We start from the raw sequence: 26,515 nt of genomic DNA, 5'->3' as shown, positions 1-26,515 counted from the left end.
AAAAGCCCCAGTCTATCCAGCCTCTCCTTATAACTCAATCCATCAAGTCCCGGTAGCCTCCTAGTAAATGTTTTCTGCACTCTTTCTAGTTTAATAATATCCTTTCTATAATAGGGTGACCAAAATTGCACACAGTATTCCAAGTGTGGCCTTACCAATGTCTTGTACAACTTCAACAAGACGTCCCAACTCCTGTATTCAATGTTCTGACTGATGAATAAAGAACCCAAGTTAGTGTTAACTGATCTCTTATGCATGGTCAGTGCTCTGTGTAATACTAATACAAGGGTGAAGCAAACACGACATAGTGGTGTGGTGGAATTTTTTGATCATAAACAACAAGGAGCTCAGGATGGCACAGTAGTTAGCAATGCTGTCTCTCAGCACCAGAGACCCGGATTTGGTTCCCGGCTTGGGTCACTGTCTGTGCGGAGTTTGCACATTCTCTCGTTGTTTGCGTGGGTTTCCTCCCACAGTCCGAAAGATGTGCTGGTTAGGTGCATTGGCCATGTTAAATTCTCCCTCAGTGTACCTGAACAGGCGCTGGAGATTGGCAACTGGGGGATTTTCACAGTAACTTCATTGCATTGTTAATGTAAGCCTTACTTGTGACACTAATAAACAAATAAACTTGTAGACATCGGAAGATTAGTTGGCTGCATGGCTTGCAAAACAGCAGCAACTTATGTAGGTAGCTCTGTGTTCCTGTCGGGTAAGCTTGTTTACATGTTAAGACTCGGATCAAGTTCACCTTCAACGGAGAGTTGATATTTTGGAGATCAGTGATACAGGTCCAATTCTGTGTAGGGCTGTCTGTCGAGGATAGAAGGCACATGGTATGTTAGATCATTTGCTTTATGCTGTTGTGCATTAACTATATAGCCACACCTAAAAATCCCGCAATAGCTCCTATAGTGTGAAACATACACATCATGAATGCTTCACGTGCTTCTCTCTTAACCTCATTATTGTTAAAGAAATGAAAATATCGAGGTTTTTTTCCCTTCAAATTTAAGAGAGAAATGTTTTCCCTGATTAACTATCCAAGATAAATTTGGGAATTTATTGGTGGGTATTAGTAACTCTGATTTTAATCCCTAGATATGGCATACAGTGATAGGGAACAGTGGAATTAGGAGCAGAAATAGGCAAATTCAGCCCTTTGAGCCTGCTCCGCCATTCAATCAGAGCATGGCTGATCTCTCCTTGGTCTCAAATCCACCTCCCCACCTGTTCCCCATATCCCCTTATCCTTTTTTTCTATTAGAAATATGTCGGTCTCCATCTTGAAACCATTTAGCAATTCAGACGCCACCGCGCTATGGGGCAGCGAGTTTCACAAATTCACCACCCTCTGCGAGAAGTAGTTCCTCCTCATCTCAGTTTTAAATCTACTGCCTCTCAACTTATACCTGTGACCTCTTGTTCTCGATTGCCCCACAAGGGGAAACATTTGGTCTACGTTTAATTTATCAATCCGTTTTGGTATTCTATATACCTCGATCAGATCCCCCCTCACCCTCCTAAACTCCAGCGAGTACAAGCCCAAACTGCTTAATCTCTCCTCATACGTCAACCCCCTCATCCCTGGAATCAATCTGGTGAACCTCCTCTGAACTGCCTCCAATGCCACTACATCCTTCCTCAAATAAGGAGACCAAAACTGGACACAATACTCCAGGTGTGGTCTCACCAACACCTTATACAATTGCAGCAACACTTCTCTCCTTTCATACTCTATCTTCGGTTTAGATATTTATTTAGAAATTATATCTAATTTCAGTGTATCCAATCACAATACAAAATTAGTTAAAACCTCAGCACAGTAATTAAGCTTCCTGATGATGGATAAAGCAACTTTTTTTAGCTTTAGCTCCTGGTACTGGCTCAAACTCAGTAAGGTCCACCACGACAATGTGATAATGTTGCCTATTTTGAACTTCTTAGCTCACTCAGCCTGTTACGTTGTGTTGTTGCTTCAGCATTGGCAAGTTACACTTGTTGAATGTGCTTCATTTTCTGTTTATTCCCTTCTCACTTGTCCTTATGTTTTTTTGTACATATGCTGTTTGTGTTGTAGTATTTCAAACTGATTGTCTTGTTAATGTCACTGCATCTATTTTGTACAAATGCCTTTGTTGCCTCTAGTCTTGACTGTTCAAGTGCACCCCTGCTGCCCTCTCACATTATTTCTTCCCTCCCTATGCTTGAGGTCATCTAAAACTCTGCCCGTGAGCTAACTTACACCAAGCCCTGTACCGCCGGCAGCTCTGTGTTCGCTAACCAACGTTGGCTCCCAGTTAAGCATCACCCCGATTTTAAAATTCTCATCCTTGAATTCAATTTGATTTTAATTTGATTTGATTTATTAATACACATATATTAATATATAGTGAAAAGTATTTTTTCTTGCGAGCTTTACAGACAAAGCATACCATTCATAGAGAAGGAAACGAGAGAGTCCAGAATGTAGTGTTACAGTCATAGCTAGAGTGTAGAGAAAGATCAACTTAGTACGAGGTAGGTTCATTCAAAAGTCTGATGGCAGCAGGGAAGAAACTGTTCTTGAGTCGGTTGGTACGTGATCTCAGACTTTTGTATCTTTTTCCCGACGAAAGAAGGTGGAAGAGAGAATGTCCGGGTTGCGTGGGGTCCTTGATTATGCTGGCTGCTTTTCCAAAGCAGCGGGAAGTGTAAACAGTGTCAATGGATGGGAGGCTGGTTTGCGTGATGGACTGGGCTACATTCACGACCTTTTGTAGTTTCTTGCAGTCAAATCCTTACTCTGCCTCTCCCTATCTCTAATCTCCTTCAGCTTTACAACCCTCCCAAGATATTGGTGCTGTTCTTGTGTATCCCTGATTTTAATTTCTCCACACTGATGGCTGTGCTTTGAGCTGCCAAGGCCCCTTAGTTGCCTGAGATGCTGCTTAAAACTTACCTCTTTGATTAAGTTTTTAGTAATTTGTCTTAATGTTTCTGTGGCTCCGTGCCAAACTTTGTTTGGTATCTCTCCTGCAAAGTACTTTGGGATATTTTAGTGCATTAATGGCACTATGTAGATGTAAGTTGTTTGTCGGTATACATTTTCAAAGGTGGCTGCGATTGCTAATGTTTTCATAGAATCATATAATCCCTACAATGCAGAAGGAGGCCATTCGGTCCATCGAGTCTGCACCGACCGCAATCCCACCCAGGCTCTATTCGTGTAACCCCACATATTTACCCTGCTAATCCCCCGGGTCAATTTAGCATGGCCAGTTAACATAACCCTCGCATCTTTGGTCTGTGGGAGGAAATCCGAGCACCCAGAGGAAACCCACGCAGACACGGGGAAGAACGTGCAAACTCCACACAGACAGTGACGCGAGGCCGGAATTGAACCTGGGTCCCTGGCGCTGTGAGGGCAGCAGGGATAGCCACTGTTTATCAATTCCTTAATCAATTTACTTTGTCGTATCGGCAAATTCATAATTTTAAAATCATGTTGGCTAATTGCAACCTTTATGCTCTTGCAGGTTAAGCAGATTGAAAAGAGGGACTCTGTCCTGACCCCAAAACAGCAAATCGAAAGACTGACGAGACCGGGATCCACCTACATCAATCTAAATCCATTTGAAGTACGTCTCTTTCCAACTTTTGTAGTTTATTTTTACTGTTGAAGTATGATTGAATTCCTGACATCTTACGTGACTGACTATCTTTCCTCATCCTTCTCAATATCTTTGTATCTGTTGACATGGTTGACCACATTAACACTACTCTCCTCCAACATCTCTTATAAAAACAGAGTTCCGCAGAAGCTGGCAGCATTTGTGGAGAGTGAAACGGAGTTAAAAATTTTGAATCCAATATGACTTTTTGAAACTGTTATCTGGCTGAGTGGGACTGCCCGTGTCTGGTTGCATTTCTAACTATCTGATTGTAGCCACAGAGCCTCCTGCTGTGGATTCTCTTCCCTGATTCCATTGCCTCGGGAATCCTTGGCCACCTTCTATTTTTCATCTACGTGCTGTCCCTCATGACATCATCTGAAAACACAGCACTGGGTTCCACATGCACCCCAACGACACCCAACTCTACATCACCACTATCTCCTGTCTGAGCCCCTCCGCCTTGTGCTGCACTCCTTGTTCACAATCCAATTCTGGGTGAGCATAAAATTCCTCCATTTAAACTTTGGGAAGTCCCAAGCCATTGACTTTGATACTGTCAGAAACTCGCTTCATGAGCCCAAGAATCCGGCCTTCTTCCTGGCCTACATCCCAGGTTGTACCAGATTTACATGATCTCAGCATCCTATTCGACCATGAACTCCGAACCTTATACCAACTCTGTCACAAAGAAAACTGCTACTTCTGATGTCCCATCCTTCTCCTTAGGTAGACCCTTGGGATTGGGGATGATTTCCTTCCACTCTGCCTGATAAGTTCAATACCTGATCTGCAAACTCCAATGCATGTGGGTCAGGTGATGCTTGACAGTCGAGTGGATTAGTTGTTTTGATGTTTGTGCATGTCCTCCTTGACTATATCTCTGTGTGTTCCGGACAAAGTCTCTCGTTGTGTTCGGTGCCTTCCTGAATGAACCCGCACCATTTTGGTTAGGCAAAAACCAGGGGACTCCCATAAGACAGTGAAGATGTTTGACTGCTGCAGGGATGTTTGGAGGACATCCTTAAATAATTTCTGCTGTTCTCCTGGGAGTCTCCTGCTGCAATCAAATTCCACGTAGTGCAGTTGCTTCAGGAGTCTGGCATTAGGCATATGAGTGACATGTCCTGCTCAGCGGTTTTGAGTGATTCGTGCCTCAATGCTGGGCATGTTGACTTGGAAAAGGACACTGGAGTTGGACCGCCTTTCCTGTCATTACATTAAGTGAATTTTGCAAAGGTGCCATTGATGGAACTTCTCTAATGCTTTGAGGTACCTGCTTTAGGTTGCCCAAGTCTCAGAAGCATGCAGGAGCATGAGCATCACTGCTGCCGAGTAAATCATGACCTTGTCTTGGGTTTGAAATCCTAGTCCTCAAATACTCTTTTCCTCAACCCAAAAGAGAAAATGCTGGAAAATCTCAGCAGGTCTGCCAGCATCTGTAGGGAGAGAAAAGAGCTGACATTTCGAGTCCAGATTACCCTTTGTCTTTTCCTCAGTGATGTAAAGACTGAGCTGGCACATTGATGATGAATTTCATCATTGTTGTCTCTGTCCCTTCCTCAACCCTTCCACCGATGATGATATTACTTCCAGACTTGACTCTTCCAATGATGAAAATCTCATCCATGCTGCTATTACCTCCAGACTTGACTCTTCCAATGCTCTCCTAGCTGCTGCCAATTCTCTCCCCCGCTCCTCCCACCATTTTCCACTTGTTGTAAATTTCAGCTCTTTCCGGGTTTTGCTGCCTTTAACCATATTAAAATCCCATTAATCCATTCACTCCTGTGCTCGCCAACTTGTATGGGCTTCCTGCCGAGCAATGCCTCAAATTTTAAATGTTTATCTCTTCATTGAAATCCTTTGATGGCATAGCAGCGAGACCTACAATCCACTGAAAACTCCATGATTCATCAATCTGGCCTTTGGTTTATTCGTGATTTCCACCACTTCGTTATTGGTGGCTTAGCTTTCAGCTTTGGAATTATCTTTGTCTGTTTTTCTCCATTTAAGACATTCAGTAAAACCTCTTTGACCAAAGATTTGTTCTGATGTCTCCTCCTTGTCTCGGCGTCAATTTATTTGCGTGAGCGTGCACCTGTGAAGTGTGGTGGGACATTTTGTTATGTTAAAGGTGCTATATGAATACAAGTTGTTATTGTTTGTATGAAGTAGTTGAGTTTCTGCTTTGACACGGTTGGGAACCCAGGCACAATTTCATTCAAATTGTAGCCTTCCAAAGTTAAGTTATGGTTCAATTTTATGCTCAAACTAACCTGCATATCACAAAGCTACATTTTCCATGAACCAATGCAATAGAATATTAGAATGTAACTGTTTATTTTTTCCCTTGCGTTCAAAAGAGTTAATATATTTAAGTGATAACCTGGTGCTGTTTTATTACTACAGCTGAAAATGAAATAATCACAAAAATAAGCTTCTTAAATCAATGTCTCGTCTAGTGTCTGATTTTTAAATCATTGAAAGTGACTTGAAATCATTTACTTGTTTCATCTTTGTGCCCTCTTTAGTTCTGGATTATCTTCTTTTTGGCAAGATGCCTATAATCATTGAATCACTACAGTGCAGAAGGAGGCCATTCGGCCCATTGAACCTGCACTGACAATCCCACCCAGCTCCTATCCCCGTAACCCCGTGTATTTATCGCTCTAATCCCCCTAATTTATACATTTTGAGATGCTAAGGGACAATTTAGCATGGCCAATCCACCTAACCTGCACATCTTTGGAGTGTGGGAGGAAAGCAGAGCAACCGGAGGAAACCCACGCAGACACAGGAAGAAGGTGCAAACTCCACACAGACACCCAAGGCTGGAATCGTACCCGGGTCCCTGGCACTGTGAGGCAGCAGTGTTAACCACTGTGCCACCGTACCTCCCATAATAGCTTTACTAAAACACATCCTCACGAAAAACAAAAATCTGAAGAGTCTTGTTGAAGGTTTGCAGGTGGGTACAACTAACAAAACTCAGTGCTCATTAATTCAGACTGGGAGCATCCAGTTTGTGGGCAGGATCCAATTCCAATGCGATTTCAAAAAAAAGTCCGCATCAGAGATCGCAGGAGTTTGATTTGTGCTAGATGTAAATTACGCTAAAGATTCCTCCTCCTCATTCTGGTTTGGTGGATCTTAGTGAATTGTGACCCAATGAAAACTTTTTTTAAAAAAAGATGTATCCAGCGATAAGCTATTGATTGCTTTTGTTTTCACATTCATTTCATTCATTAGAATCCATTCTGTAAGTTATGTATATATATGTTAATGATGATGTCTTTGGAACATGCTTGCTTTTGGACTACATTGAGATAATAGCTCGCTCTATTATAGCACTTTCCGAATGGTGCCTGCTAAAAACCAAATAGTAGTTGCCGTATGTGTGTTTTATTACACAGGTATTGCAGATAGACCCTGAAGCAACAGATGAAGAGCTGAAAAAGCGGTTCAGACAGGTAGACACATCTCTGTTTGCCATACTACAGGCTAAGGTAGCAAAGACCTTAGGTACAGTCGATGTCATTTAAGTGAGTGAATAAAAATTGAAAATTCCAAAACAGTTTTTATCTACATACATTACATTTTATTAACTGAATGTTATTTTGGTTGAGAATTCTTGTTAAGTGAATACATTTTTTTTCCAAATCTTGCCTTGGTTAGACCCCAAATTCTGCAGTTATTGTCTGTAATAATATGTTGCATGATTAGTCAATTATTTACCATACAAGTTAAGTCAAGCTAATAGAAATGACAAAACTCTCCCTGCTCTCCGACCACCAACTCCGACTCCCACACCCCATCACCTCCCACCCAACCGATGGCCCCTTTGATAAAGTCTGGGTGCTACTGATCCATTTGGATCAGAAGAATGCAGGTTCCACTCTCAGCCTGGGCAGTAGTTGGGGCTTTAGCGATCCTGTCAGAGAGTGCACATGTGTGAGAACGTCAGGGTGAGATCACCATTGGGCTTGACAGTGATGGCTCCCATGTAGAATGGCCTGAAGATGCCTCGTCCTGCGCGTGCCATTGGTGAGGTACTGGAGAGCTGCTAGCGCCTGTGGCAGCGCGCACCAGCGTGAGTCAACACTTTCAGCAGAAAATGTGTGGCAGGTAATCCTTACTAACATTTCATCACACTCTTTAGGGAGATCTTTGTGGGCAAACAAGATATTCACTTAACAGGAATTGACATTTCTAATGCTGATTGTTGCTTTTTTTGTTGTGGGGGGGGAAAAAAAAAAAGAACTTTCTATCATTTATTGAATTAAAAGTAATTTAATCATACTGAAGAAATTTGGCCATGTTTTTTATTTTAATTCACTGGGGCCATATCATGCACTAGACATAGCATATCCTTTACTAGCCTGTGAAAATCGACACTTTTTTTTTCCAAATTCTCTCCCTTCCTCAAGGTGCTGACTCACGTTGGGGTATGGTTCTCTGGGTGCAAGCAGCCCTTCGGTACCTCGCCCAAGTGGCCATTCTTCAGCTGTGAGCCCAGACAGTGAGTATCGTCAGGTTACCCTCACCCAGCGTCCACACGTATGTACTTTCAGGCAGTGGTCACTGAATAGTGATCAGGTGCAAGAACTCTGGCTGATTTTTTTTTTTAAAGAAACAACTACAATCCTAATCTGAACACACTTGAGACCTTTTCTATTGCCACAGTGCAATTCCAGCTCACAACAGCCAATTTGGCACAAATCAGGCATTAGATTAGGGACCTCCCTGGTGTGGAGAACTCCAGTACTGTATCAGGCCGTGTACTTGCTGGCTGATTTATCGGGATCAGTAGTCGGATTAATCATTTACGTGGTGTCACGTTTTGATCCTTGCCGTGGGTTGGCATTTAAGTGCAATGCTTAGTGCTCCGTCAACACAAGTTTTATTTGTGCGGCAAGTCTACTGTGCATGTTTCCATTTCAGCATGTGCTGCTCGCAGACCCGAGCCAAGGCTTTTTTTTTCCCCAGCCTTAAGTCAGTTATGGAATGTTTTGGATCCTTTCAGAAAAACGGAGATTGAAATGTAGAAAGGGGAAAGAATGAGGAAGGACTTTAACATTTCAGATTTGAATGCTGAAAGGTATGGAGCAAATGGAGAGTAAATTAGGAACTGGAAAATAACAAGACTTTAATGCAGGAAAAAAGATGCAGAGTAGAAAGGAAAAACATTAAGAATGCTCTTGTCAAGAAGGAATTGAAGTCTTTCTTCGCAATGTGTGTATCGTCTGAAAATCGTAACACTAACAATTTCTGTAATATTCTAATATCTTGAATTATGCATGCATCATAAATAATTTCCTTTATAATTCTAGCTGTCAATCTTGGTCCATCCGGATAAAAATCAAGATGATCCTGAAAGAGCACAAAAGGCTTTTGAAGGTGAGTCAATGCAATCATGGTAGTAACAAGATCTAAATCGATATCCGTGGATTTTTATAATATAGGTTTGGAAAACATGCCAGCAAATTAATTTAAAATGCTCCTTCTGGTAATATTCCATATGGTTTAAAATGTAATTGAATGCAAGCATTGATCAAGTCGATCTCACTTTGAATCATAGAACCCCTACAGTGCAGAAAGAGGCCATTCGGCCCATCGAGCCTGCACTGACCACAATCCCACCCAGCCCCTATCCCCGTAACCCCATGTATTTGCCCTGCTAGTCCCCCTGACACTAAGGAGCAAGTTAGCGTGGCCACTCCACCTAACCCCGCACATCTTTGGAGTATAGTACTTGATGTCCTTGTGCCAGGCTGTCCAGCAGCACTTGCTGCAAATGTATGAGCATGGGTGTTAAGGTGAGGGCAGTAATTGAACTTGGTTATGGTCCTCTGCAGTTTTCAGCAGCCTGCCACACTGCTAGTGTTGATGCATAAATAATGGATGTTTGAAGAATACCTGTCTTTAAATGACCCAGAACCCAATGAGGAAGCAATGCATTCAACAAAGGAGAAACAGGGAAAGGAAAAAATTCACATGAGATGAGAAAAATAAGGAAGTCAGTTTCTGTGATGACCTAGTTGATAAAGGCACCATCTACATAGAACTGTGTAAAAACTACAGCTCAGTAACAGGCCGTTGGACCCAACTAGTCCATGCCAGTGTGCATGCTCCACACAAACCTCCTCCTGCTTCTCTTCCTTTAACCCTATTGCAGGTGAGCAATGGCTATTGGTGGGAATGTTTTCAGATCTAGTTTAAAGTTTTTATTTTTTAAATTAGTCACAAGTAAGGCTTACATTAATACTGCAATGAAGTTACTGTGAAATGCCCCTAGTCGCCACATTTCGGAGCCTGTTCGGGTCAATGCACCTAACTAACCAGCACGTCTTTCAGACTGTGGGAGGAAACTGGAGCACCCGGAGGAAACCCACGCAGACACGGAGAGAATGTGCAAACTGTGCGCACAGTGACCCAAGTCGGGAATCGAACCCGGGTCCCTGGCGCTGTGAGGCAGCAGTGCTAATCACTGTGCCACCGTGCTACTCAGCACATCAGGAGAGAAAGAAGGCAGTAGTGTCAAAACACCCCAGTCACTGCTCCAAGTGAGACCAACTAATTAGACACAGATTATGTCTCAAATCTGGGCCTCCTTGCCTGTGTGGCTCAGTGCACATTGATGTTGTCATTACCCAGTAGGCTACCTGTGGAGCTGGGAATGTTTTTGTTTTGGAATTGATTCATTTGTCATAGGCAAAACTAAATGCTAACTTTTCTCGCTTCTCGATAGCTGTTGACAAAGCTTACAAGATGTTATTGGAGCCAGAACAGAAGAAACGTGCTATCGATGTGATACAGGCAGCAAGGGAAACAATAGAACACAATGTAAGCATTAATTTTGCTCACTTGGGCTTGATTCTGAATGACACACATTACTTCTTTGGCAACAATACTTACAAACCGCTTTGCTTGCAAGTGTGTTTGAGGATAGAAGAATTGGATCGCGGTGCGGACTGAATCTCCCTTCACCCCACTCATTTTTCTTCCAATTTTGTTTCTATTGCACCTTCATGCTGATATGAACAGATATTTACAATGCATTATGAATTCACTAAGTTTCTATTAGCCTTGCAGTCATTTTATTGATGAAGCCTATATTCAGTGAATTAAAAGTATGGAATGTTCTATTAACATGGTTGCAAGTAAGAAAAACCAACTGTCCTGCGTGATTTAAGTAGCATATTCTGAGTAATGTAAAAAATATCATTTTGGACTTGCCATTAGATGGTACCACAAGAAACTGCAGTGTTGTAGTGTATTAGCACCTAATCTAACCTCCTGCAATAGTCCATATCGGTATTCAGCTGATTCAAACAAAAGATGTATTAAAAATGTGTACGGCGATTACAGGTCACCCAGAAAAAGGCAATTAATGGAACTGTTATCTTTAGTTGGAGACAGTGTTTTGATGGTGCAGATTCATAAATAGAGAATCCCTTAAAAAGGGAGAGAATTCAAGTCCTTGCACCATCAACATGTTTTATTTGTTTAGCTGCCCAAGAGGGATCATCTGTGTCTTGACTCCCAAAGAGCTGGAAATGCTCCTGCAGTAAACACTTGTTAAATATGGAACACAGATGGTATTTTGAGGATGCAGAGACTAAATTTGTTATGAATGTTTTTTGCCTCAAATACCTATCTAATGTTTTTCTTTTAAAAATTCCACACTGAACCATTGAAGTGGAATTTATTTAAGCATTATGCCATTCACTTCAGCCTTTCTTCTCATTCCCTTCCACCCTCAATGTGCTCAGGATAGATCTGTGGATTCTTGCACTGTGTGTTTGGCCCAAGTGCCTTTTTTGTGTGACAGTCCACATGGTGAGTGAGTGCAGACTGTTCAAATGGGTCAATTGCAGCTGAGCCTAGCACCTTCTCCCTGCCGCCTGATGATGCCTGCTGGATAGTGATCAGCTGTGGACTGCTTGGCTGGTTTCCATTTGCCTCTTTCCTTATCCTAGGGATGCTAATAGTTACATCTTATATGAGCTTGGCAAATCTCAATATACATCAGAATTCAAACCTGGGGCCTTGCTGATCTCTCTTCTCCAATGCCATACCACATGGTGCAATCATCCACTAGGATAGGCCATTCTCTAAATTACAATTAGTCATTTTGCATTAAAAAAAATTAAAACAAAATAATCTTTGTTGCCTCTGCTAATATCTGAAGTCAATTAACAGAGAAATATTTCAAATCCGAAACCATTTAACCTTTCTTTCTTTTCATGGTGTAGCCCTTTCTCTCTCTTTCACTTATGATGTCTTCTTCCAAGCATTTAAATTCAAATTCTTATAGTCTTGTTATTTATGCTTTTCTTACGGAGTTGCTTTGCACAATATTCTTGACCCTTGTTTGAACTGCCCACGATCATACTCCACTGTATTTCAACAACTTATTGCATCAGGTTTCTTAGCTCTTGGTTTTATATTCTGGGTAAATTCTAGCTTGTGTTGTGCCTGCCGCACACTGTTTTAACCCTTATATGGTGGACAAAGAATTGCGAGTAGACTTCATGTTAATACAACAATATTTATTTAAACACACAATTGTCACCCACCCAAGCAACAATAAGTTATCTTACAGAAATACTAAAGTTCACGTCCAAGACTAGACCTTGACTTAACTTTGCGTGACTGGGAAGTACCCAGGCAGATATTGGCCTTTATCTGTGCGCTGGTCTCTCGTCCTCTGTGTATTCTGGTCCTTTGGTCTGATCTGGCACTCTGGCTCTGGTCTTCCTTTCTTCTCGGGTGTGGTGGTTCTCCTCGTGCTGGTCGTTGCTGGCGACGGTCACCGTTGTTGTTGCCCGTTCGTGGGGTCAGAGAGAGAGAGAGCTTCTTCTGTTGTGCAGCACCTTTTATCCCTCCTTGGTTTTGTGCTGAGATAGTTTTTTGATCAGAGAGGGAATCCAGGGTTACGGGGAGAGGGCAGGAAAGTGGTTGTGAGGAATGTCAGATCAGCCATGATCCTATTGAATGGCGGAACAGGCTCGATGGGCCGAATGGTCTATTCCTGTTCCTATTTCTTATGGTCTTACCATATATTTTGATTGCAATCTGACATAGGCAAGGAAATTGTTTTTTTACAAATCCTTTACCCCATTTCCCAGAAGTGTCAGAAATATTGCTCTTCAGCTTCAGCCAATCTGTTAATAGATGTAATTGTTATTAAAGCTTTGTAATCGCACTTACCTGAGTATGCGCCAAAGATGTTACTCATTGTGCATAGGGCTGGCTCTGTCTCCCCTATTCTGTGAGTAAAGTCCCACAGTGGTTGTGGAATTCATCCTTCCTGGGGGGGGGGTGATATTGTCACTGGACTAATAATCCAGAGACCTGAGCTTGAATCCCACCCTGACAGACGGTAGAGTTCAATGAATGCAATAAAAATCTGGAACTAAAAGTCTCATGACGACCGTGAAACCAGTGTTGATATTTGCAAAAACCCACCTGGTTCACCAGTGTTCTTTAAGAAAGGAAATCTGCTGTCCTCGTGGTCTGGCCTACAGGTGACTCCAGACTCATGACAACTCATGGAGGAGGAGGCTCCACAAATGTGGTTGATTTTTAAATGCCCTCTGAAATAGCCTGATAAGCCACTACAAAATCAATAAAAGGGAATGAAACTGAACAGTTCACCTGTTATTGACCTCGGCACCAGAAACGACAATGCCAAACCCAGCCCTGTTGACCCTGCTAAGTCCTCCTTACTAACATCTGGCTTGTGCCAAAATTGGGAGAGCTAGCCCATAGACTAGCCAAGTCGGACATAGGCATATTCACTGACTCATACCTTATAGATAATGTCCCTGATGCTACCATTACCATCCCTGGTTAAGTCAGCCATATGGGTATTTTTGCCAGTGAGACAGGACATAACCAGCAACGGTGACGACATTGGTAGATAGTCAGGAGGGGGTTGCCTTTTGAGTCCTCCACATCAACTCTGGACTCCATGAAGCCCAAGGGCATTACGTCAGATGTGGAACAGAAAACCTCCTGTTGATTACCACATACTGTTCCCCTCAGCTGAACACTACTTGAAGGGGGCAAGGCTAAGAATGTACTCTGGGTGGGGACTTTAATGTCCGTTACCAAGAGTGGCTTGGTAGCACCAATACAGACTGAGCTGGCTGGGTCCTAAAGGAAGCTGCTAGACTGGGTCCATGGCAGCTGGCGAGAGAACTGAAAAGAGGAAAAAATACAGTTGACCTCATCCTCACCAACCTGCCTACATCTGTCCTTGAGTGACCATTGCACAGTACTTGTGGAGGTAAAGTACCATCTTCACATTTGAGGATACCCACCATCATTTTTGTGGCACTACCACGTGCCAAAGAACAGATCTAGCAACTCAAGACTGGACATCCATTAGGCGCTGTGGATCATCAGCAGCTGCAGAATTGTACCTGACCGCAATCTGAAACCCCATGGCCCAGCATATCCCTCATTTTACCATTACAACCAAGCCAGGGGATCAGCCTGGTTCAGTGAAGAGTGCAGGAGGGTATGTCAGGAGCACCATCAGACATACCTAAATGAAGAACAAAGAACAGTACAGCACAGGAAACAGGCCCTTCGGCCCTCCAAGCCTGTGCCGCTCCTTGGTCCAACTAGACCATCCGTTTGTATCCCTCCATTCCCAGACTGCTCATGTGACCATCCAAAGAACAAAGAAGTGTCAACCTGGTGAAACTACAGCATAGGACTACTTGTATGCCAAACAGCACAAGCAGCAAGTAATAGAGCTAAGTGATTCCACAACCAACAATTTTGATCTATGCTCCGAAGCCCTACCACATCCAGTGGTGAATGGTGGTGGAGAATTAAACAATTTGCTGGAGGAGGAGGCTCCACAAATATCTTCATCCTCAATGATGGAGGAACACAGCACATCTGTGCAAAAGATAAGGTTGAAGCATTTGCAGCAACCTTCAGCCAGAAGTGCCGATTGGACCTCCGGGGTTTCCCCAGCATCCTAGATGTCAGTCTTCAGCCATTCTAATTCATTCCACAAGTTATCAAGAAATGGCTGAACACACTGGATACTGCAAAGGCTATGGGCCCTGACAATATTCTGGCAATAGTACTGTAGACTTGTGCTCCAGAACTTGTCATGCCCTTAGCCAAGCTGTTCCAGTACACTTAGAACACTGGCATCTACCCAGCAATGTGGAAAGTTGCCCAGGTATGCCCTGTACAAGGTCAGTTATCTCGGTTCCAGGACATCACTGCAGGAGTTCCTCAAGGTACTGTCGTCAGTCCAACCATCTTCAGCTGCTTCATCAATCATTTTTCTTCCATCATAAGGTCATAAGTGGGGGTGTTTTGTTCACATTCCCAACTCCTCAGATACTGAAGCAGTATAAGTTCAAATGCAGCAAGACCTGGACAATATCCAGGCTTGGGCTTACAAGTGGCAAATAACATTCGTACCACACAAATGCCAGGCAGTGACCATCTCCAACAAGAGAGAATCTAACGGTTGCTCCTTGGCATTCAATGTCATTGGGGGGTTACTATTGACCAAAAACTGAACTGGACTAGGCATATGACTACTGTGGCTACAAGAGCAGGTCAGAGGCGAAGAATCCTGTGGCGAGTAACTCACCACCTGACTCCCCAAAGCCTGTCCACAATCTGCAAGGCAGAAGTCAGGACTGTGAAGGAGTGCAGCTCCAACAGCACTCAAGAAGTTGGATTTCAATCAGGACAAAGCAGCCCATTTGATTTGACGACCCATCCACAGGTACTCACTTTCCATCAACAATGAACAGTGGCATCAGTGTGTGCCATCTACAAGATGCACTGCAGAAACTCACCAAGGCTCCTTAGCATCTTCCAAACCCATTACCGCTACCAATTAGAACAAGGACAGCAGACACATGGGAACATCACCACCAGAAAGTTCCCCACCAGAAAGTTCCCCTCCAAGCCACTCACCATCCTGACTTGGAAGTATATCGCCATTCCTTCACTGTCGCGGAGAGAAAATCCTGGAACCCCTTCCCTAACAGCACAGGTTGTACCTACACTACAGGGACGGCAGTGGTTTGAGAAGGCAGCTCACCACCACCTTCTTGAGGGCAATTAGGGATGGGCAATGTATCTTGGCCTAGCCAGTTATGCCCACATCCTATAACTGAATTAAAACATCTAGAGTTGTACAACATTAAATAACAAGCTGGTTGTCTCATATCTGGTAATGTGAATGATGGAAGTACTCTGAGCTGATCAATTAAAATTGTTGTACAGGAAACACATTAGAACATGCAGACTTTAGTGCAGTTTTTTTCATGTACCAATTATTTAACCTAATATCAATATTGGGATAGTCTAACCTCCATTGCCATTCACTTAAGGTAAACTTCTTTATCTATATGTTTAGAATAATGGGGCACAGGTTTGATATATATGTCACTGAATACAGTGGATTTTAAAATGTGGGTAAATATTCTAACATCTTGTTCTTTGATTTATATTCAGTATATCCCAATCTTCTTGCTTTTCTGGGTTGATATTTAACTAGTTTGACCTGAAGCCAACTGACTAAAATGCTAAATAATGAATGTCCAAATGAAAACTTCAGCTTTTTTTTTAACATTCGTGGGACATGGGCGCTGCTGGCTGGCCAGCATTTGATGCCCATCCATAGTTACCCTTGAGAAGGTGGTGGTGAGCTGCCTCCTTGAAATGCTGATACAACTGAGTGGCTTGCTGGGCCATTTCAGAGGGCAGTTGAGAGTCAACCACATTGACGTGGCTCTGGAGCCACATGTAGACCAGACCAGGTTAGAGTTGAGCAATTTTACTAGAATTGTATAGGAGATTTTTTTGCACACATGCTAATTTCAATTAAAATGAGACTAGGGATTAGAAGGTTCAAAATGTGCTGCCTAATATTTGCCATGATATATTGATTTACCATTAACATAAACCCTTAAAAGAGGCCAGATGACCATAAACTGCTCTCCCCTTTGAGGGGGAGAGCTGATTGGTGGTGATTTACCCTGAGGATCATCACACCTCAGGCAAGGGACAGCGCCGAGATTAGCTCAGTTGGCTGGATGGCTGGTTCATGATGCAGAGTGATGCCAACAGTGTGGGTTCAATTCCCATACCGGCTGAGATTACCATGAAGGCCCGCCTTCTCAACTATTAACATATAACACAGTTGAAACCAAAAACTTGGCTATAAATGTGATTTATTGCTCCTTTTCTTTAGATATTTGAATGTCAGATTGATGATTTTCCACTGTATAATCTCATTAAACGTTGACGTTTATGCTGCCATGGCTCAGTTGTTTTTACTTCACAATCGGTCTCCCTGTTTTAGATTTTGTGACTCAATCTTTATAAAAACTGCATCTCTTTTCAAATGTCAAAGAAGATTAAAACAACAGAGGCAAGCAAAAGAGTGTCTAGTTTCAGAAGGGGGAGGAAAGCCTTGTCTGTTAGATATGTAAAACATGCTCCAATTGGGGGAGAATGGGATCAGGCTTGGGGATGATGGTTCTCCACTATCAAATAATCTGCTGGTACCTGCAGTCCAGATTGCCCACTGAAGACTAACCATTTAACTGGTACCCACAGAGCTGCCTGCAGCAGGGATCAGCATGTGTACGAGATGAGAAGGAAACAAAAAGGAAAATAGTGGTGTACCGGTGACTAGAACTTCTTGTGCCATTCCTTTCTTATTTCAGCAGCCAACAGTACTCCGTTCTGCCCCTAGATAGCTCTGTTGCACCGTGTACAAAGTTTGGTGAGACAAATTCAAGCTGGCAACATTATCTGGCAGTACTTCAGTTACATTGCTTTTCTCGGGGCTGTCAGAAATATCAGATTATTTGATGGCTTCCAAATTGTTGACCTTGAAACCAATTCAATTTTTTCTTTTTAACTTGTGAATTCGCAAACATCTGTTTAAAACTTTGAAAGCCAAACCTTTGGTGGCCGATTGGGCTTGGTAGACCTGTGGAACTTTCCTCACTCTGACCAAACCTTTAACTGTTTTCTCACTGAGCCCGATACCACCTTAAGCCACACAGAGTCTTTTACCGAGTTCTTGAAGCTACTCTGCGATTAAGCTGTCAAAAGTTGTAGAGTAGGATGTTAGGTTCTATTTTTACTTCCTGTGACGGAGATGCCCATTTAACGACCCAGCTGGGAACTGAAATTCATCTCTCTCAGTTTTGGCACATTTAAATGTCAAACCTTGATGGAACGTGGAGCCAGTTCCCTTCTGTTTGGTGGTCCAAGTAGCAGTGATCACATCCCTTTCAATCTGGCACAGAAGTGTGCATTGAGTCTAGTTAGTTTTAACTGGCCATCAGTTTACCACTTGATTTAACCCTGACTCACACCTGTATAAATATCTCATAAACCTTGCCTTGTCTATAATTATTGCATTTACATTTGTTCCCACGATAGACAACTATTTTCCCCTTCTTTTCCTCCTGGGTTTCTTGTAGGTGCTGATCCCAGCTGTGGACACCAGTGGGCACCAGTTGCTGTGCGAATCTGGTTTACAATTATTATAAAGCAACCAAATAAAGACACTAGAGCAGATATATGCCCAAAAATTACCTCATAAAATTCTTAGTATCCAAAGAAATGTGTATACATTTTTAATTTCCTTTCAGCGATGACCAATCCAGCCGCTACATCATAATTACAGTTAACTGAGAAATATGTTCATATTGCCTTGCCTCATCCATAAAAAATTTTGTATTTTGCTCCTACCAAATGTGTTCTTGCCAAGCGAATTATACTTATTAACATTCAACGTTTCTTTTGAAATATCACTGGTCTATCTGTGTATTTGTTTAACTTGCTACTCCTTTGTAACTACCACAAACTGGATGATGGGAATTCTCTGGATTCTGAGATTGCAGTGACAGAAAGGCCAAACTACCCAGGTCAATGTTTCTGAATGAGTTTTGTGATTTCTTCCCTCCTCTGCTTCCCTTGTCCTTATTTTTCCTCTTCTGAAAGCTGCGTAACAACCACCTGGCACTTTGCTCAGGTGGAAATTTTAAATTCCTATTTGGCATTAGTCTGCTCACCTATTACTTACTTGGCCTCCTCTATCCATCAACGGGGCGAGTTCAGAAATCTTGTCCTTATCCGCTCTGTGTTTGCAGCTGCCCCCAACCACTCCCACAACTCTTCCATCTGGCCTACTGTGCATTCATTGTCTTCCCTTGGCACCCATGACTACCTGTGGGCGGCACAGTAGTTAGCACTGCTGCCTCTCAGCGCCAGGGACCTGGGTTCGATTCCCGGCTTGGGTTGCTGTCTGTGCGGAGTCTGCACGTTCTCCCCGTGTCTGCGTGAGTTTCCTCCCACAGTCTGAAAGACGTGCTGGTTAAATGCGTTGGCCGTGCTAAATTCTCCCTCAGTGTACCCAAACAGGTGCGGAGTGTGGCGACTAGGGGGATTTTCACAGTAACTTCATTGCAGTGTTAATGTAAGCCTACTTGTGACACTAATGAATAAACTCTTTTACCTCTTCAGCCATTACTGCATCTCTGCCTTTTTAATATTTCCTTTCTGAGCCCCTCTCTCTCTGTCTTGGTACCTCTTTTCCTATCTTTTAAAACCTTAGAAATCAGCTTCCCCAAGCAGGCTTTTAATCCGTTTTCCTTGTGCCCCTCTTCTATACCATTTATTCTTCTTTCCCTTCCCCGTCCCCCATTTTTGTACAATGCCGTGGCGCATTTTGCTCTATAAAAAATGTAGTACATAAGCTTGGACCACTCAGGTCATTGGGCTATTTAACTGGGGAGCCCATCACAGCCAAAACTAATACTGTGCCTGTCTGGCCTCCCTCCCTTCTAGCAGGTTTGGCTGATAATCGGGTAGTTTGGCCTTACTGACTGTCTGCTGTTCAATCATGGTGCATATTGTATGTGCCATCCAGTATCCACAATAGACTGTTCTCAGCAGATGTTACTGGAGTACTATAATGGGTCAAATTAACCCTGGATGACTTTTTGTTGCCCTTCTGCCTAGTCTGGTGAAGACACTGGTAGCACTGCTGTTGTTACCATGGTCTAGATCTGCTAAGTCAGTGCAAACAGAGTATTAAAACAGGTAATTCCTAATTTTTTAGATTAATATTGTACCGTATGTTTGCTACACATTTACCACTAAATTCTGGGAATGTAGAATATATAATTCACAAATCTGTCATCTGTAGTATATTCCGCAACAGCATGATGGCAACAGTGGTTAGCACTGCTGCCTCACAGCTCCAGGGACCCGGGTTCAATTCCAACCTCGGGTCATTGTCTGTGTGGAGTTTGCACATTCTCCCCATGTCTGCGTGGGTTTCCTCCGGGTGCTCCGGTTTCCTCCCACAGTCCCAAAGATGTGCGGGGTTAGGTTGTTTGGCGATGCTGAATTGCCCCTTAGGGTCCTGGGATGTGTAAATTAGAGGGATTAGTGGGGTAAATATGTGGGATTACGGGGATAGGGCCTGGGTGGGATTGTGGTCGTTGCCGACTTGATGAGCCGAATGGCCTCCTTCTGCACTGTAGCGATTCTATGAAACAAGTATGGTCTTTATAAGTGACTCCTTCAAAAGTGTACTTGTTATTATTTTAGATGAAAGAGAAAAGAAAAGCATTAAAGAAAGAAGGAAAGGCTTGCATTGTGGAAGAGGATGATCCCGAAATGGTAAGAGATTTAAGTTATGGTGGCCGGCAACGTTTTCAGAGGTGAGCCTCACAAGAGTGCGTGTCTTGCATTTTAGCCGGGGAAAATGCTTAAGTGTTGGTAGTGTTTAAGAAATAAAATTGGGCACTAAAAAAGATTGAACACTTGGCAGCTGATGTTGCAGTAGCTGCACCCTAATGGGCTTCTGGAGAGCTCGCCAGAGAGCAGCACATTGTAGCAAGCATTTATTTCTAACCATTTATCACTGGGACAGACAGTTAATGGTAGCCCAAATTATTTTCTCTGCAGTTCAATTCTGCATTCCCATTTGTGAAAAGACCGAGCTTGGATTTTCACTGAAATGGTTTGCATTTTTTTTTTAAAAAGAATGCTTTGTTTTCTGAAACTAATTTTAGAACTTTTTAATATGTTTAGATGAAATATGACTCCCAACAAAAAGTGTCATGAAACTTTGTAAAATATAGAATGTGAGATTCAATTTTGTATCTTTGTAAAAACATATAAATAAAAAAAAGTGTAAGTTGAAACATTTTATTGAAAAAAGTTTTATGCATGTTTATCTAAAAGCACATAAGAGGTTTAATTCAAAAAGCGGAAAGCAAGTTGCTTCCCTGTTTGTCCATAAAAGGCGAATGTAGGTAACTTGCTGCAAAATCTCAGCTTGTAATGCCTGAAGCTGCACTGGCGCAGGTCAGCGTGAACAGGAGCTACTTTAAGCCTATCCAGGAGAGTCCAGGAACCCTCTGTGTGTGGAATCAGGGGTCTATTTGATGTACTGGCTGACAGTCTGCCAACTTGGCGTATGCTATTACATTTCTGTAGTATAATACACATTTTGTCCTTTCTCTGTAATGAATACCCATGTGCTGATCTACACTTTATCTTCACGTCAGCATGAGCAACAACTTCTGTTAGTATATTGAAATTGTTTTTAAGCTACTTTAAGGTGCGATGTTGTATAAGTTTTTTTTAAAAAAAGCATGTCCAGGTTGATGGGGATGTTTATTTTAACAGAAAGGAAATAGAATTCAATGTATTAGCACAAGACGTACAGAATATAAAATCCAAGAGGTAATGACGGATCTATGTGAAATAAAAAAGAATTCAGTTAAAATACCATGTGCACTATTGGGCTTCAATTAATAGGAAGGATCTTGAGACTTTTGTGGAGCTTGTTCAAGCAACAGCTATTGCGTGTCCTTGATAAGTATGTACCTGTCAGGCAGGGAGGAAGTGGTCGAGCGAGGGAACTGTGGTTTACTAAAGAAGTTGAATCTCTTGTGAAGAGGAAGAAGGAGACTTATGTAAAGATGAGACGTGAAGGCTCAGTTAGGGCGCTTGAAAGTTACAAGTTAGCCAGGAAGGACCTAAAGAGAGAACTAAGAAGAGCCAGGAGGGGACATGAGAAGTCTTTGGCAGGTAGGATCAAGGAAAACCCTAAAGCTTTCTATAGGTATGTCGGGAATAAAAGAATGACTAGGGTAAGATTAGGGCCAGTCAAGGACAGTAGTGGGAAGTTGTGTGTGGAGTCCGAAGAGATAGGAGAGGCACTAAATGAATATCTTTCGTCAGAAAAAGACAATGTTGTCGAGGAGAATACTGAGATACAGGCTATTAGACTAGACGGGACTGAGGTTCATAAGGAGGAGATGTTAGCAATTCTGGAAAGTGTGAAAATAGATAAGTCCCCTGGGCCGGGTGGGATTTATTCTAGGATTCTCTGGGAGGCTAGAGAGGAGATTGCAGAGCCTTTGGCTTTGATCTTTATGTCGTCATTGTCTACAGGAATAGTGCCAGAAGACTGGAGGATAGCAAATGTTGTCCCCGTGTTCAAGAAGGGGAGTAGAGACAACCCTGGTAATTATAGACCGGTGAGCCTTACTTCTGTTGTGGGCAAAGTTTTGGAAAGGATTATATGAGATAGGATTTATAATCATCTAGAAAGGAATAATTTGATTAGGGATAGTCAACATGGTTTTGTGAAGGGTAGGTCGTGCCTCACAAACCTTATTGAGTTATTTGAGAAGGTGACCAAAGAGGTGGATAAGGGTAAAGCAGTTGATGTGGTGAATATGGATTTCAGTAAAGCGTTTGATAAGGTTCTCCATGGTAAGCTATTGCAGAAGATACGGAGGCATGGGATTGAGGGTGATTTAGTGGTTTGGATCAGGAATTGGCTAGCTGTAAGAAGACAGAGGGTGGTGGTTGATGGGAAATGTTCATCCTGGAGTTCAGTTACTAGTGGTGTACCGCAAGGATCTGTTTTGGGGCCACTGCTGTTTGTCATTTTTATAAATGACCTGGATGAGGGTGTAGAAGGATGGGTTAGTAACTTTGCGGATGACACTAAAGTTGGTGGAGTTGTGGACAGTGCAGAAGGATGTTGCAGGTTACAGAGGGACATAGATAAGCTGCAAAACTGGGCTGAGAGGTGGCAAATGGAGTTTAATGCGGAAAAGTGTGAGGTGATTCACTTTGGAAGGAGTAACCGGAATACAGAGTACTGGGCTAATGGTAAGATATTTGGTAGTGTGGATGAGCAGAGAGATCTCGGTGTCCATGTACATAGATCCCTGAAAGTTGGCACCCAGGTTGATAGGATTGTTAAGAAGGCGTACGGTGTGTTAGCTTTTATTGGTAGAGGGATTGAGTTTCAGAGCCATGAGGTCATGTTGCAGCTGTACAAAACTCTGGTGCGGCCGCACTTGAAGTATTGCGTACAGTTCTGGTTGCCGCATTATAGGAAGGATGTGGAAGCATTGGAAAGGGTGCAGAGGAGATTTACCAGGATGTTGCCTGGTATGGTTGGATGGTCTTATGAGGAAAGGCTGAGGGACTTGAGGCTGTTTTCGTTAGAGAGAAGAAGGTTAAGAGGTGACTTAATAGAGGCATATAAGATGATCAGAGGATTAGATAGGGTGGACAGTGAGAGCCTTTTTCCTCGGATGATGATGGCTAGCACGAGGGGGCATAGCTTTAAATTGAGGGGTGTTAGATATAGGGCAGATGTCAGAGGTAGATTCTTTACTCAGAGAGTAGTAAGGGTGTGGAATGCCCTGCCTGCAACAGTGATGGACTCGCCAACATTAAGGGCATTTAAATGGTCATTTGATAAACATATGGATGATATTGGAATAGTGTAGGTTAGATGGGCTTTAGATTGGTTTCACAGGTCGGCGCAACATCGAGGGCCGAAGGGCCTGTACTGCGCTGTAATGTTCTATAAAACACAAATAGATTCACTGAAATGATAAAATGCAGATTAGGAAATACTTTAAAAAGTGCGTCTTTCTTTCATTAAAACAATGCAGATTGTGGCATCGTGTGATACAAATGAAAACAAAGGATGATATCGGATAGATTGAAGCAGGCTGCTTTCTGTAGTTGAGGGATCCAGAACAAAAAAACAGAGATACAAGTTGTAACAGATTTAGAACTGTACCTCACGCAGAACGTTGTGTGGCATTTTGTGTTCCTTTTCTGCTGCTACCTTCAAAAACCACGGTGCTCGATTGTGTAATCTTTTGGAATGGCACTCAATCACCTTGCTAATGGCCATTAGCCATGTTGGAACTTGTGAAGGTTGTCATCTTCCTCTCCAGGGCTTGGATCAAAACCACTATTTGTTTTTGACTAAAGCTCCGTGAAGCAACCTCCGATCAGTTATCTGAGCATGTTGGCAAACAGAAGTATATTATTCTGATATTGATGTCTTCCACAGTTAATCCACAGATGTTGCTTAGGAAAACACCGGGCTTGTGCTCAGTGGTGGGTTTATGCGGGGGACAGGAGTAGTGTTTTTAAAGTGATTTCTTTTTTTTTTGTCCTTCAGCTCTCTCTTTGTTTCCTGTTTTTCAACAAAGTTGATTGGGGAAGTGAGAGTTGTAAACTTCCATCATTTCTACCAGCCAATTGCCCGGAAATGCAATAAATAGGTGCTTGTTAACTTCCCTTCTTTCTTGCTTCAGGAAACATTTCTCCCAGACTGCGCAGCTGCACTGTAGAAAGCAACACCCCATGCAGTCTGTGATCCTGTGGACTAATGCAGTATGTCACCAAATAGATCAAAATATGAAACTGGAAAGTGGTTAGGTTATTAATCTATATGAGAACTCCATGTGGAGTTCACTAGTCTTCTACTTACCAATAGTAAAGCCATAATTTTAAGTAAATAAATAGTCAATCATAAAGTAGTTATGCAGTATTAGAACTTGTTGTGTCATCACATTTGCTACCAAATAAACCTGTCGGACTTGAACATGGTGTTGTGAGACTACTTATTGTGTCTACCCCAGTCCAACGCCGGCAACTCCACATCACATTTGAGTGTACAGTTTTCGAGTTCTTTCGCACTTGAGTTAAAAGTTTATTTATTAGTCACAAGTAAGGCTTACATTAACACTGCAATAAAGTTACTGTGAAGTTCCCGTAGTTGTCACAGTCTGGTGCTTGTTCGGGTCAATGCATCTAACTACGTTTTTCAGAATGTGGAAGGAAACTGGAGCACCCGGAGGACACCCACGCAGACACGGGAAGAATGTGGAAACTCCACACAGACAGTGACCCAAGCCGGGAATCGAACCCGGGTCTCTGGCGCTGTGAGACAGCAGTGCTAACCACTGTGCCACCCCCACATTTGGTATTGCCTTTTGACTTCCACTTTTGACTTTGTACAGCATTCATTGCTGCCTGACTTGCTATATATTTAAAACATTTAACCTCCCCCCCCCCCCCCCCCCCCCCCACCCCGCCTAATTTCTTGTGTTTTTTTCCCCCTCCTGTTTATTTTTTTCCTCCTGGGTTCAGAGAGTGATTGTTGATGTTATATTCAATCATGGAGGTTATCATACCTGAGACAAACCCACTTCTCTGTTCTATGGCCACATTGGATTTGGTACTGGGAAATGAACCGGGCCAAGTGTTAGATTTGGTTGTGGGAGAGCACTTTGGAGATAGTGACCACAATTCGGTGTCTTTTGTTATTGCAATGGAGAGGGATAGGGCCGTACGGCAGGGCAAGGCTTACAATTGGGGGAGAGGTAATTATGATGCGATTAGGCAAGAATTAGGGGGCATAAGTTGGGAACAGAAACTGTCAGAGAAAGGAACTAATGAAAAGTGGAACTTTTTCAAGGAACAAATACTGGATGTCCTTGATAGGTATGTCCCTGTCAGGCAGGGAGGAAATGGCCGAGTGAGGGAACCATGGTTCACGAAAGAGGTGGAATGTCTTGTGAAAAGGAAGAGGGAAGCTTATGTAGGGATGAGGAAACAAGGTTCAGATGGCTCGATTGAGGGTTACAAGTTAGCAAGGAATGAGCTGAAAAAGGGGCTTAGGAGAGCTAGGAGGGGACACGAGAAGTCCTTGGCGGGTCGGATCAAGGAAAACCCCAAGGCTTTTTACTCTTATGTGAGGAATAAAAGAATGACCAGGGTGAGGTTAGGGCCGGTCAAGGACAGTAGTGGGAACTTGTGTATGGAGTCAGTAGAGATAGGCGAGGTGATGAATGAATACTTTTCTTCAGTGTTCACCAAGGAGAGGGGCCATGTTTTTGAGGAAGAGAAGGTGTTACAGGCTAATAGGCTGGAGGAAATAGATGTTCGGAGGGAGGATGTCCTGGCAGTTGTGAATAAACTGAAGGTCGATAAGTCCCCTGGGCCTGATGAAATGTATCCTAGGATTCTTTGGAAGGCAAGGGATGAGATTGCAGAGCCTTTGGCTTTGATCTTTGGGTCCTCGCTGTCCACGGGGATGGTGCCAGAAGACTGGTGAATGTTGTTCCTCTGTTTAAGAAAGGGAATAGAAATGACCCTGGTAATTATAGACCGGTTAGTCTTACTTCGGTGGTTGGTAAATTGATGGAAAAGGTCCTTAGGGATGGGATTTACGACCATTTAGAAAGATGCGGATTAATCCGGGATAGTCAGCACGGATTCGTGAAGGGCAAGTCGTGCATCACAAATTTGATAGAATTTTTTGAGGAGGTAACTAAGTGTGTTGATGAAGGTAGGGCAGTTGATGTCATATACATGGATTTTAGTAAGGCGTTTGATAAGGTCCCCCATGGTCGGCTTATGATGAAAGTGTGGAGGTGTGGGATAGAGGGAAAGTTGGCCGATTGGATAGGTAACTGGCTGTCTGATCGAAGACAGAGGGT

General features: G+C 42.9%; 1 protein-coding gene across 3 annotated transcripts in view; it reads left to right on the top strand.

Annotated features, from left to right (window-relative positions):
* Positions 1-26,515, top strand: part of dnajc8 (DnaJ (Hsp40) homolog, subfamily C, member 8) — a 45,321-nt gene that overhangs the window by 5,133 nt on the left and 13,673 nt on the right. For all 3 annotated transcript variants that reach the window (XR_013496634.1, XR_013496633.1, XM_078206742.1), the window contains exons 2-6: positions 3,519-3,620; positions 7,070-7,126; positions 8,987-9,053; positions 10,405-10,499; positions 20,286-20,357. Coding sequence is in view for 1 of the 3 variants with exons in the window: in XM_078206742.1 (XP_078062868.1) it covers positions 3,519-3,620; positions 7,070-7,126; positions 8,987-9,053; positions 10,405-10,499; positions 20,286-20,357 (393 nt within the window). In the remaining 2 variants the exon portion in view is untranslated. The remainder of the gene's footprint in view (positions 1-3,518; positions 3,621-7,069; positions 7,127-8,986; positions 9,054-10,404; positions 10,500-20,285; positions 20,358-26,515) is intronic.

The sequence above is a fragment of the Mustelus asterias genome, unplaced genomic scaffold (genome assembly GCF_964213995.1).
Source record: "Mustelus asterias unplaced genomic scaffold, sMusAst1.hap1.1 HAP1_SCAFFOLD_1748, whole genome shotgun sequence".
Lineage (NCBI taxonomy): Eukaryota > Metazoa > Chordata > Chondrichthyes > Carcharhiniformes > Triakidae > Mustelus > Mustelus asterias.
The sequence above is the reverse complement of the archived record's forward strand: the minus strand, read 5'-3'. Positions and strand labels throughout refer to the sequence as shown.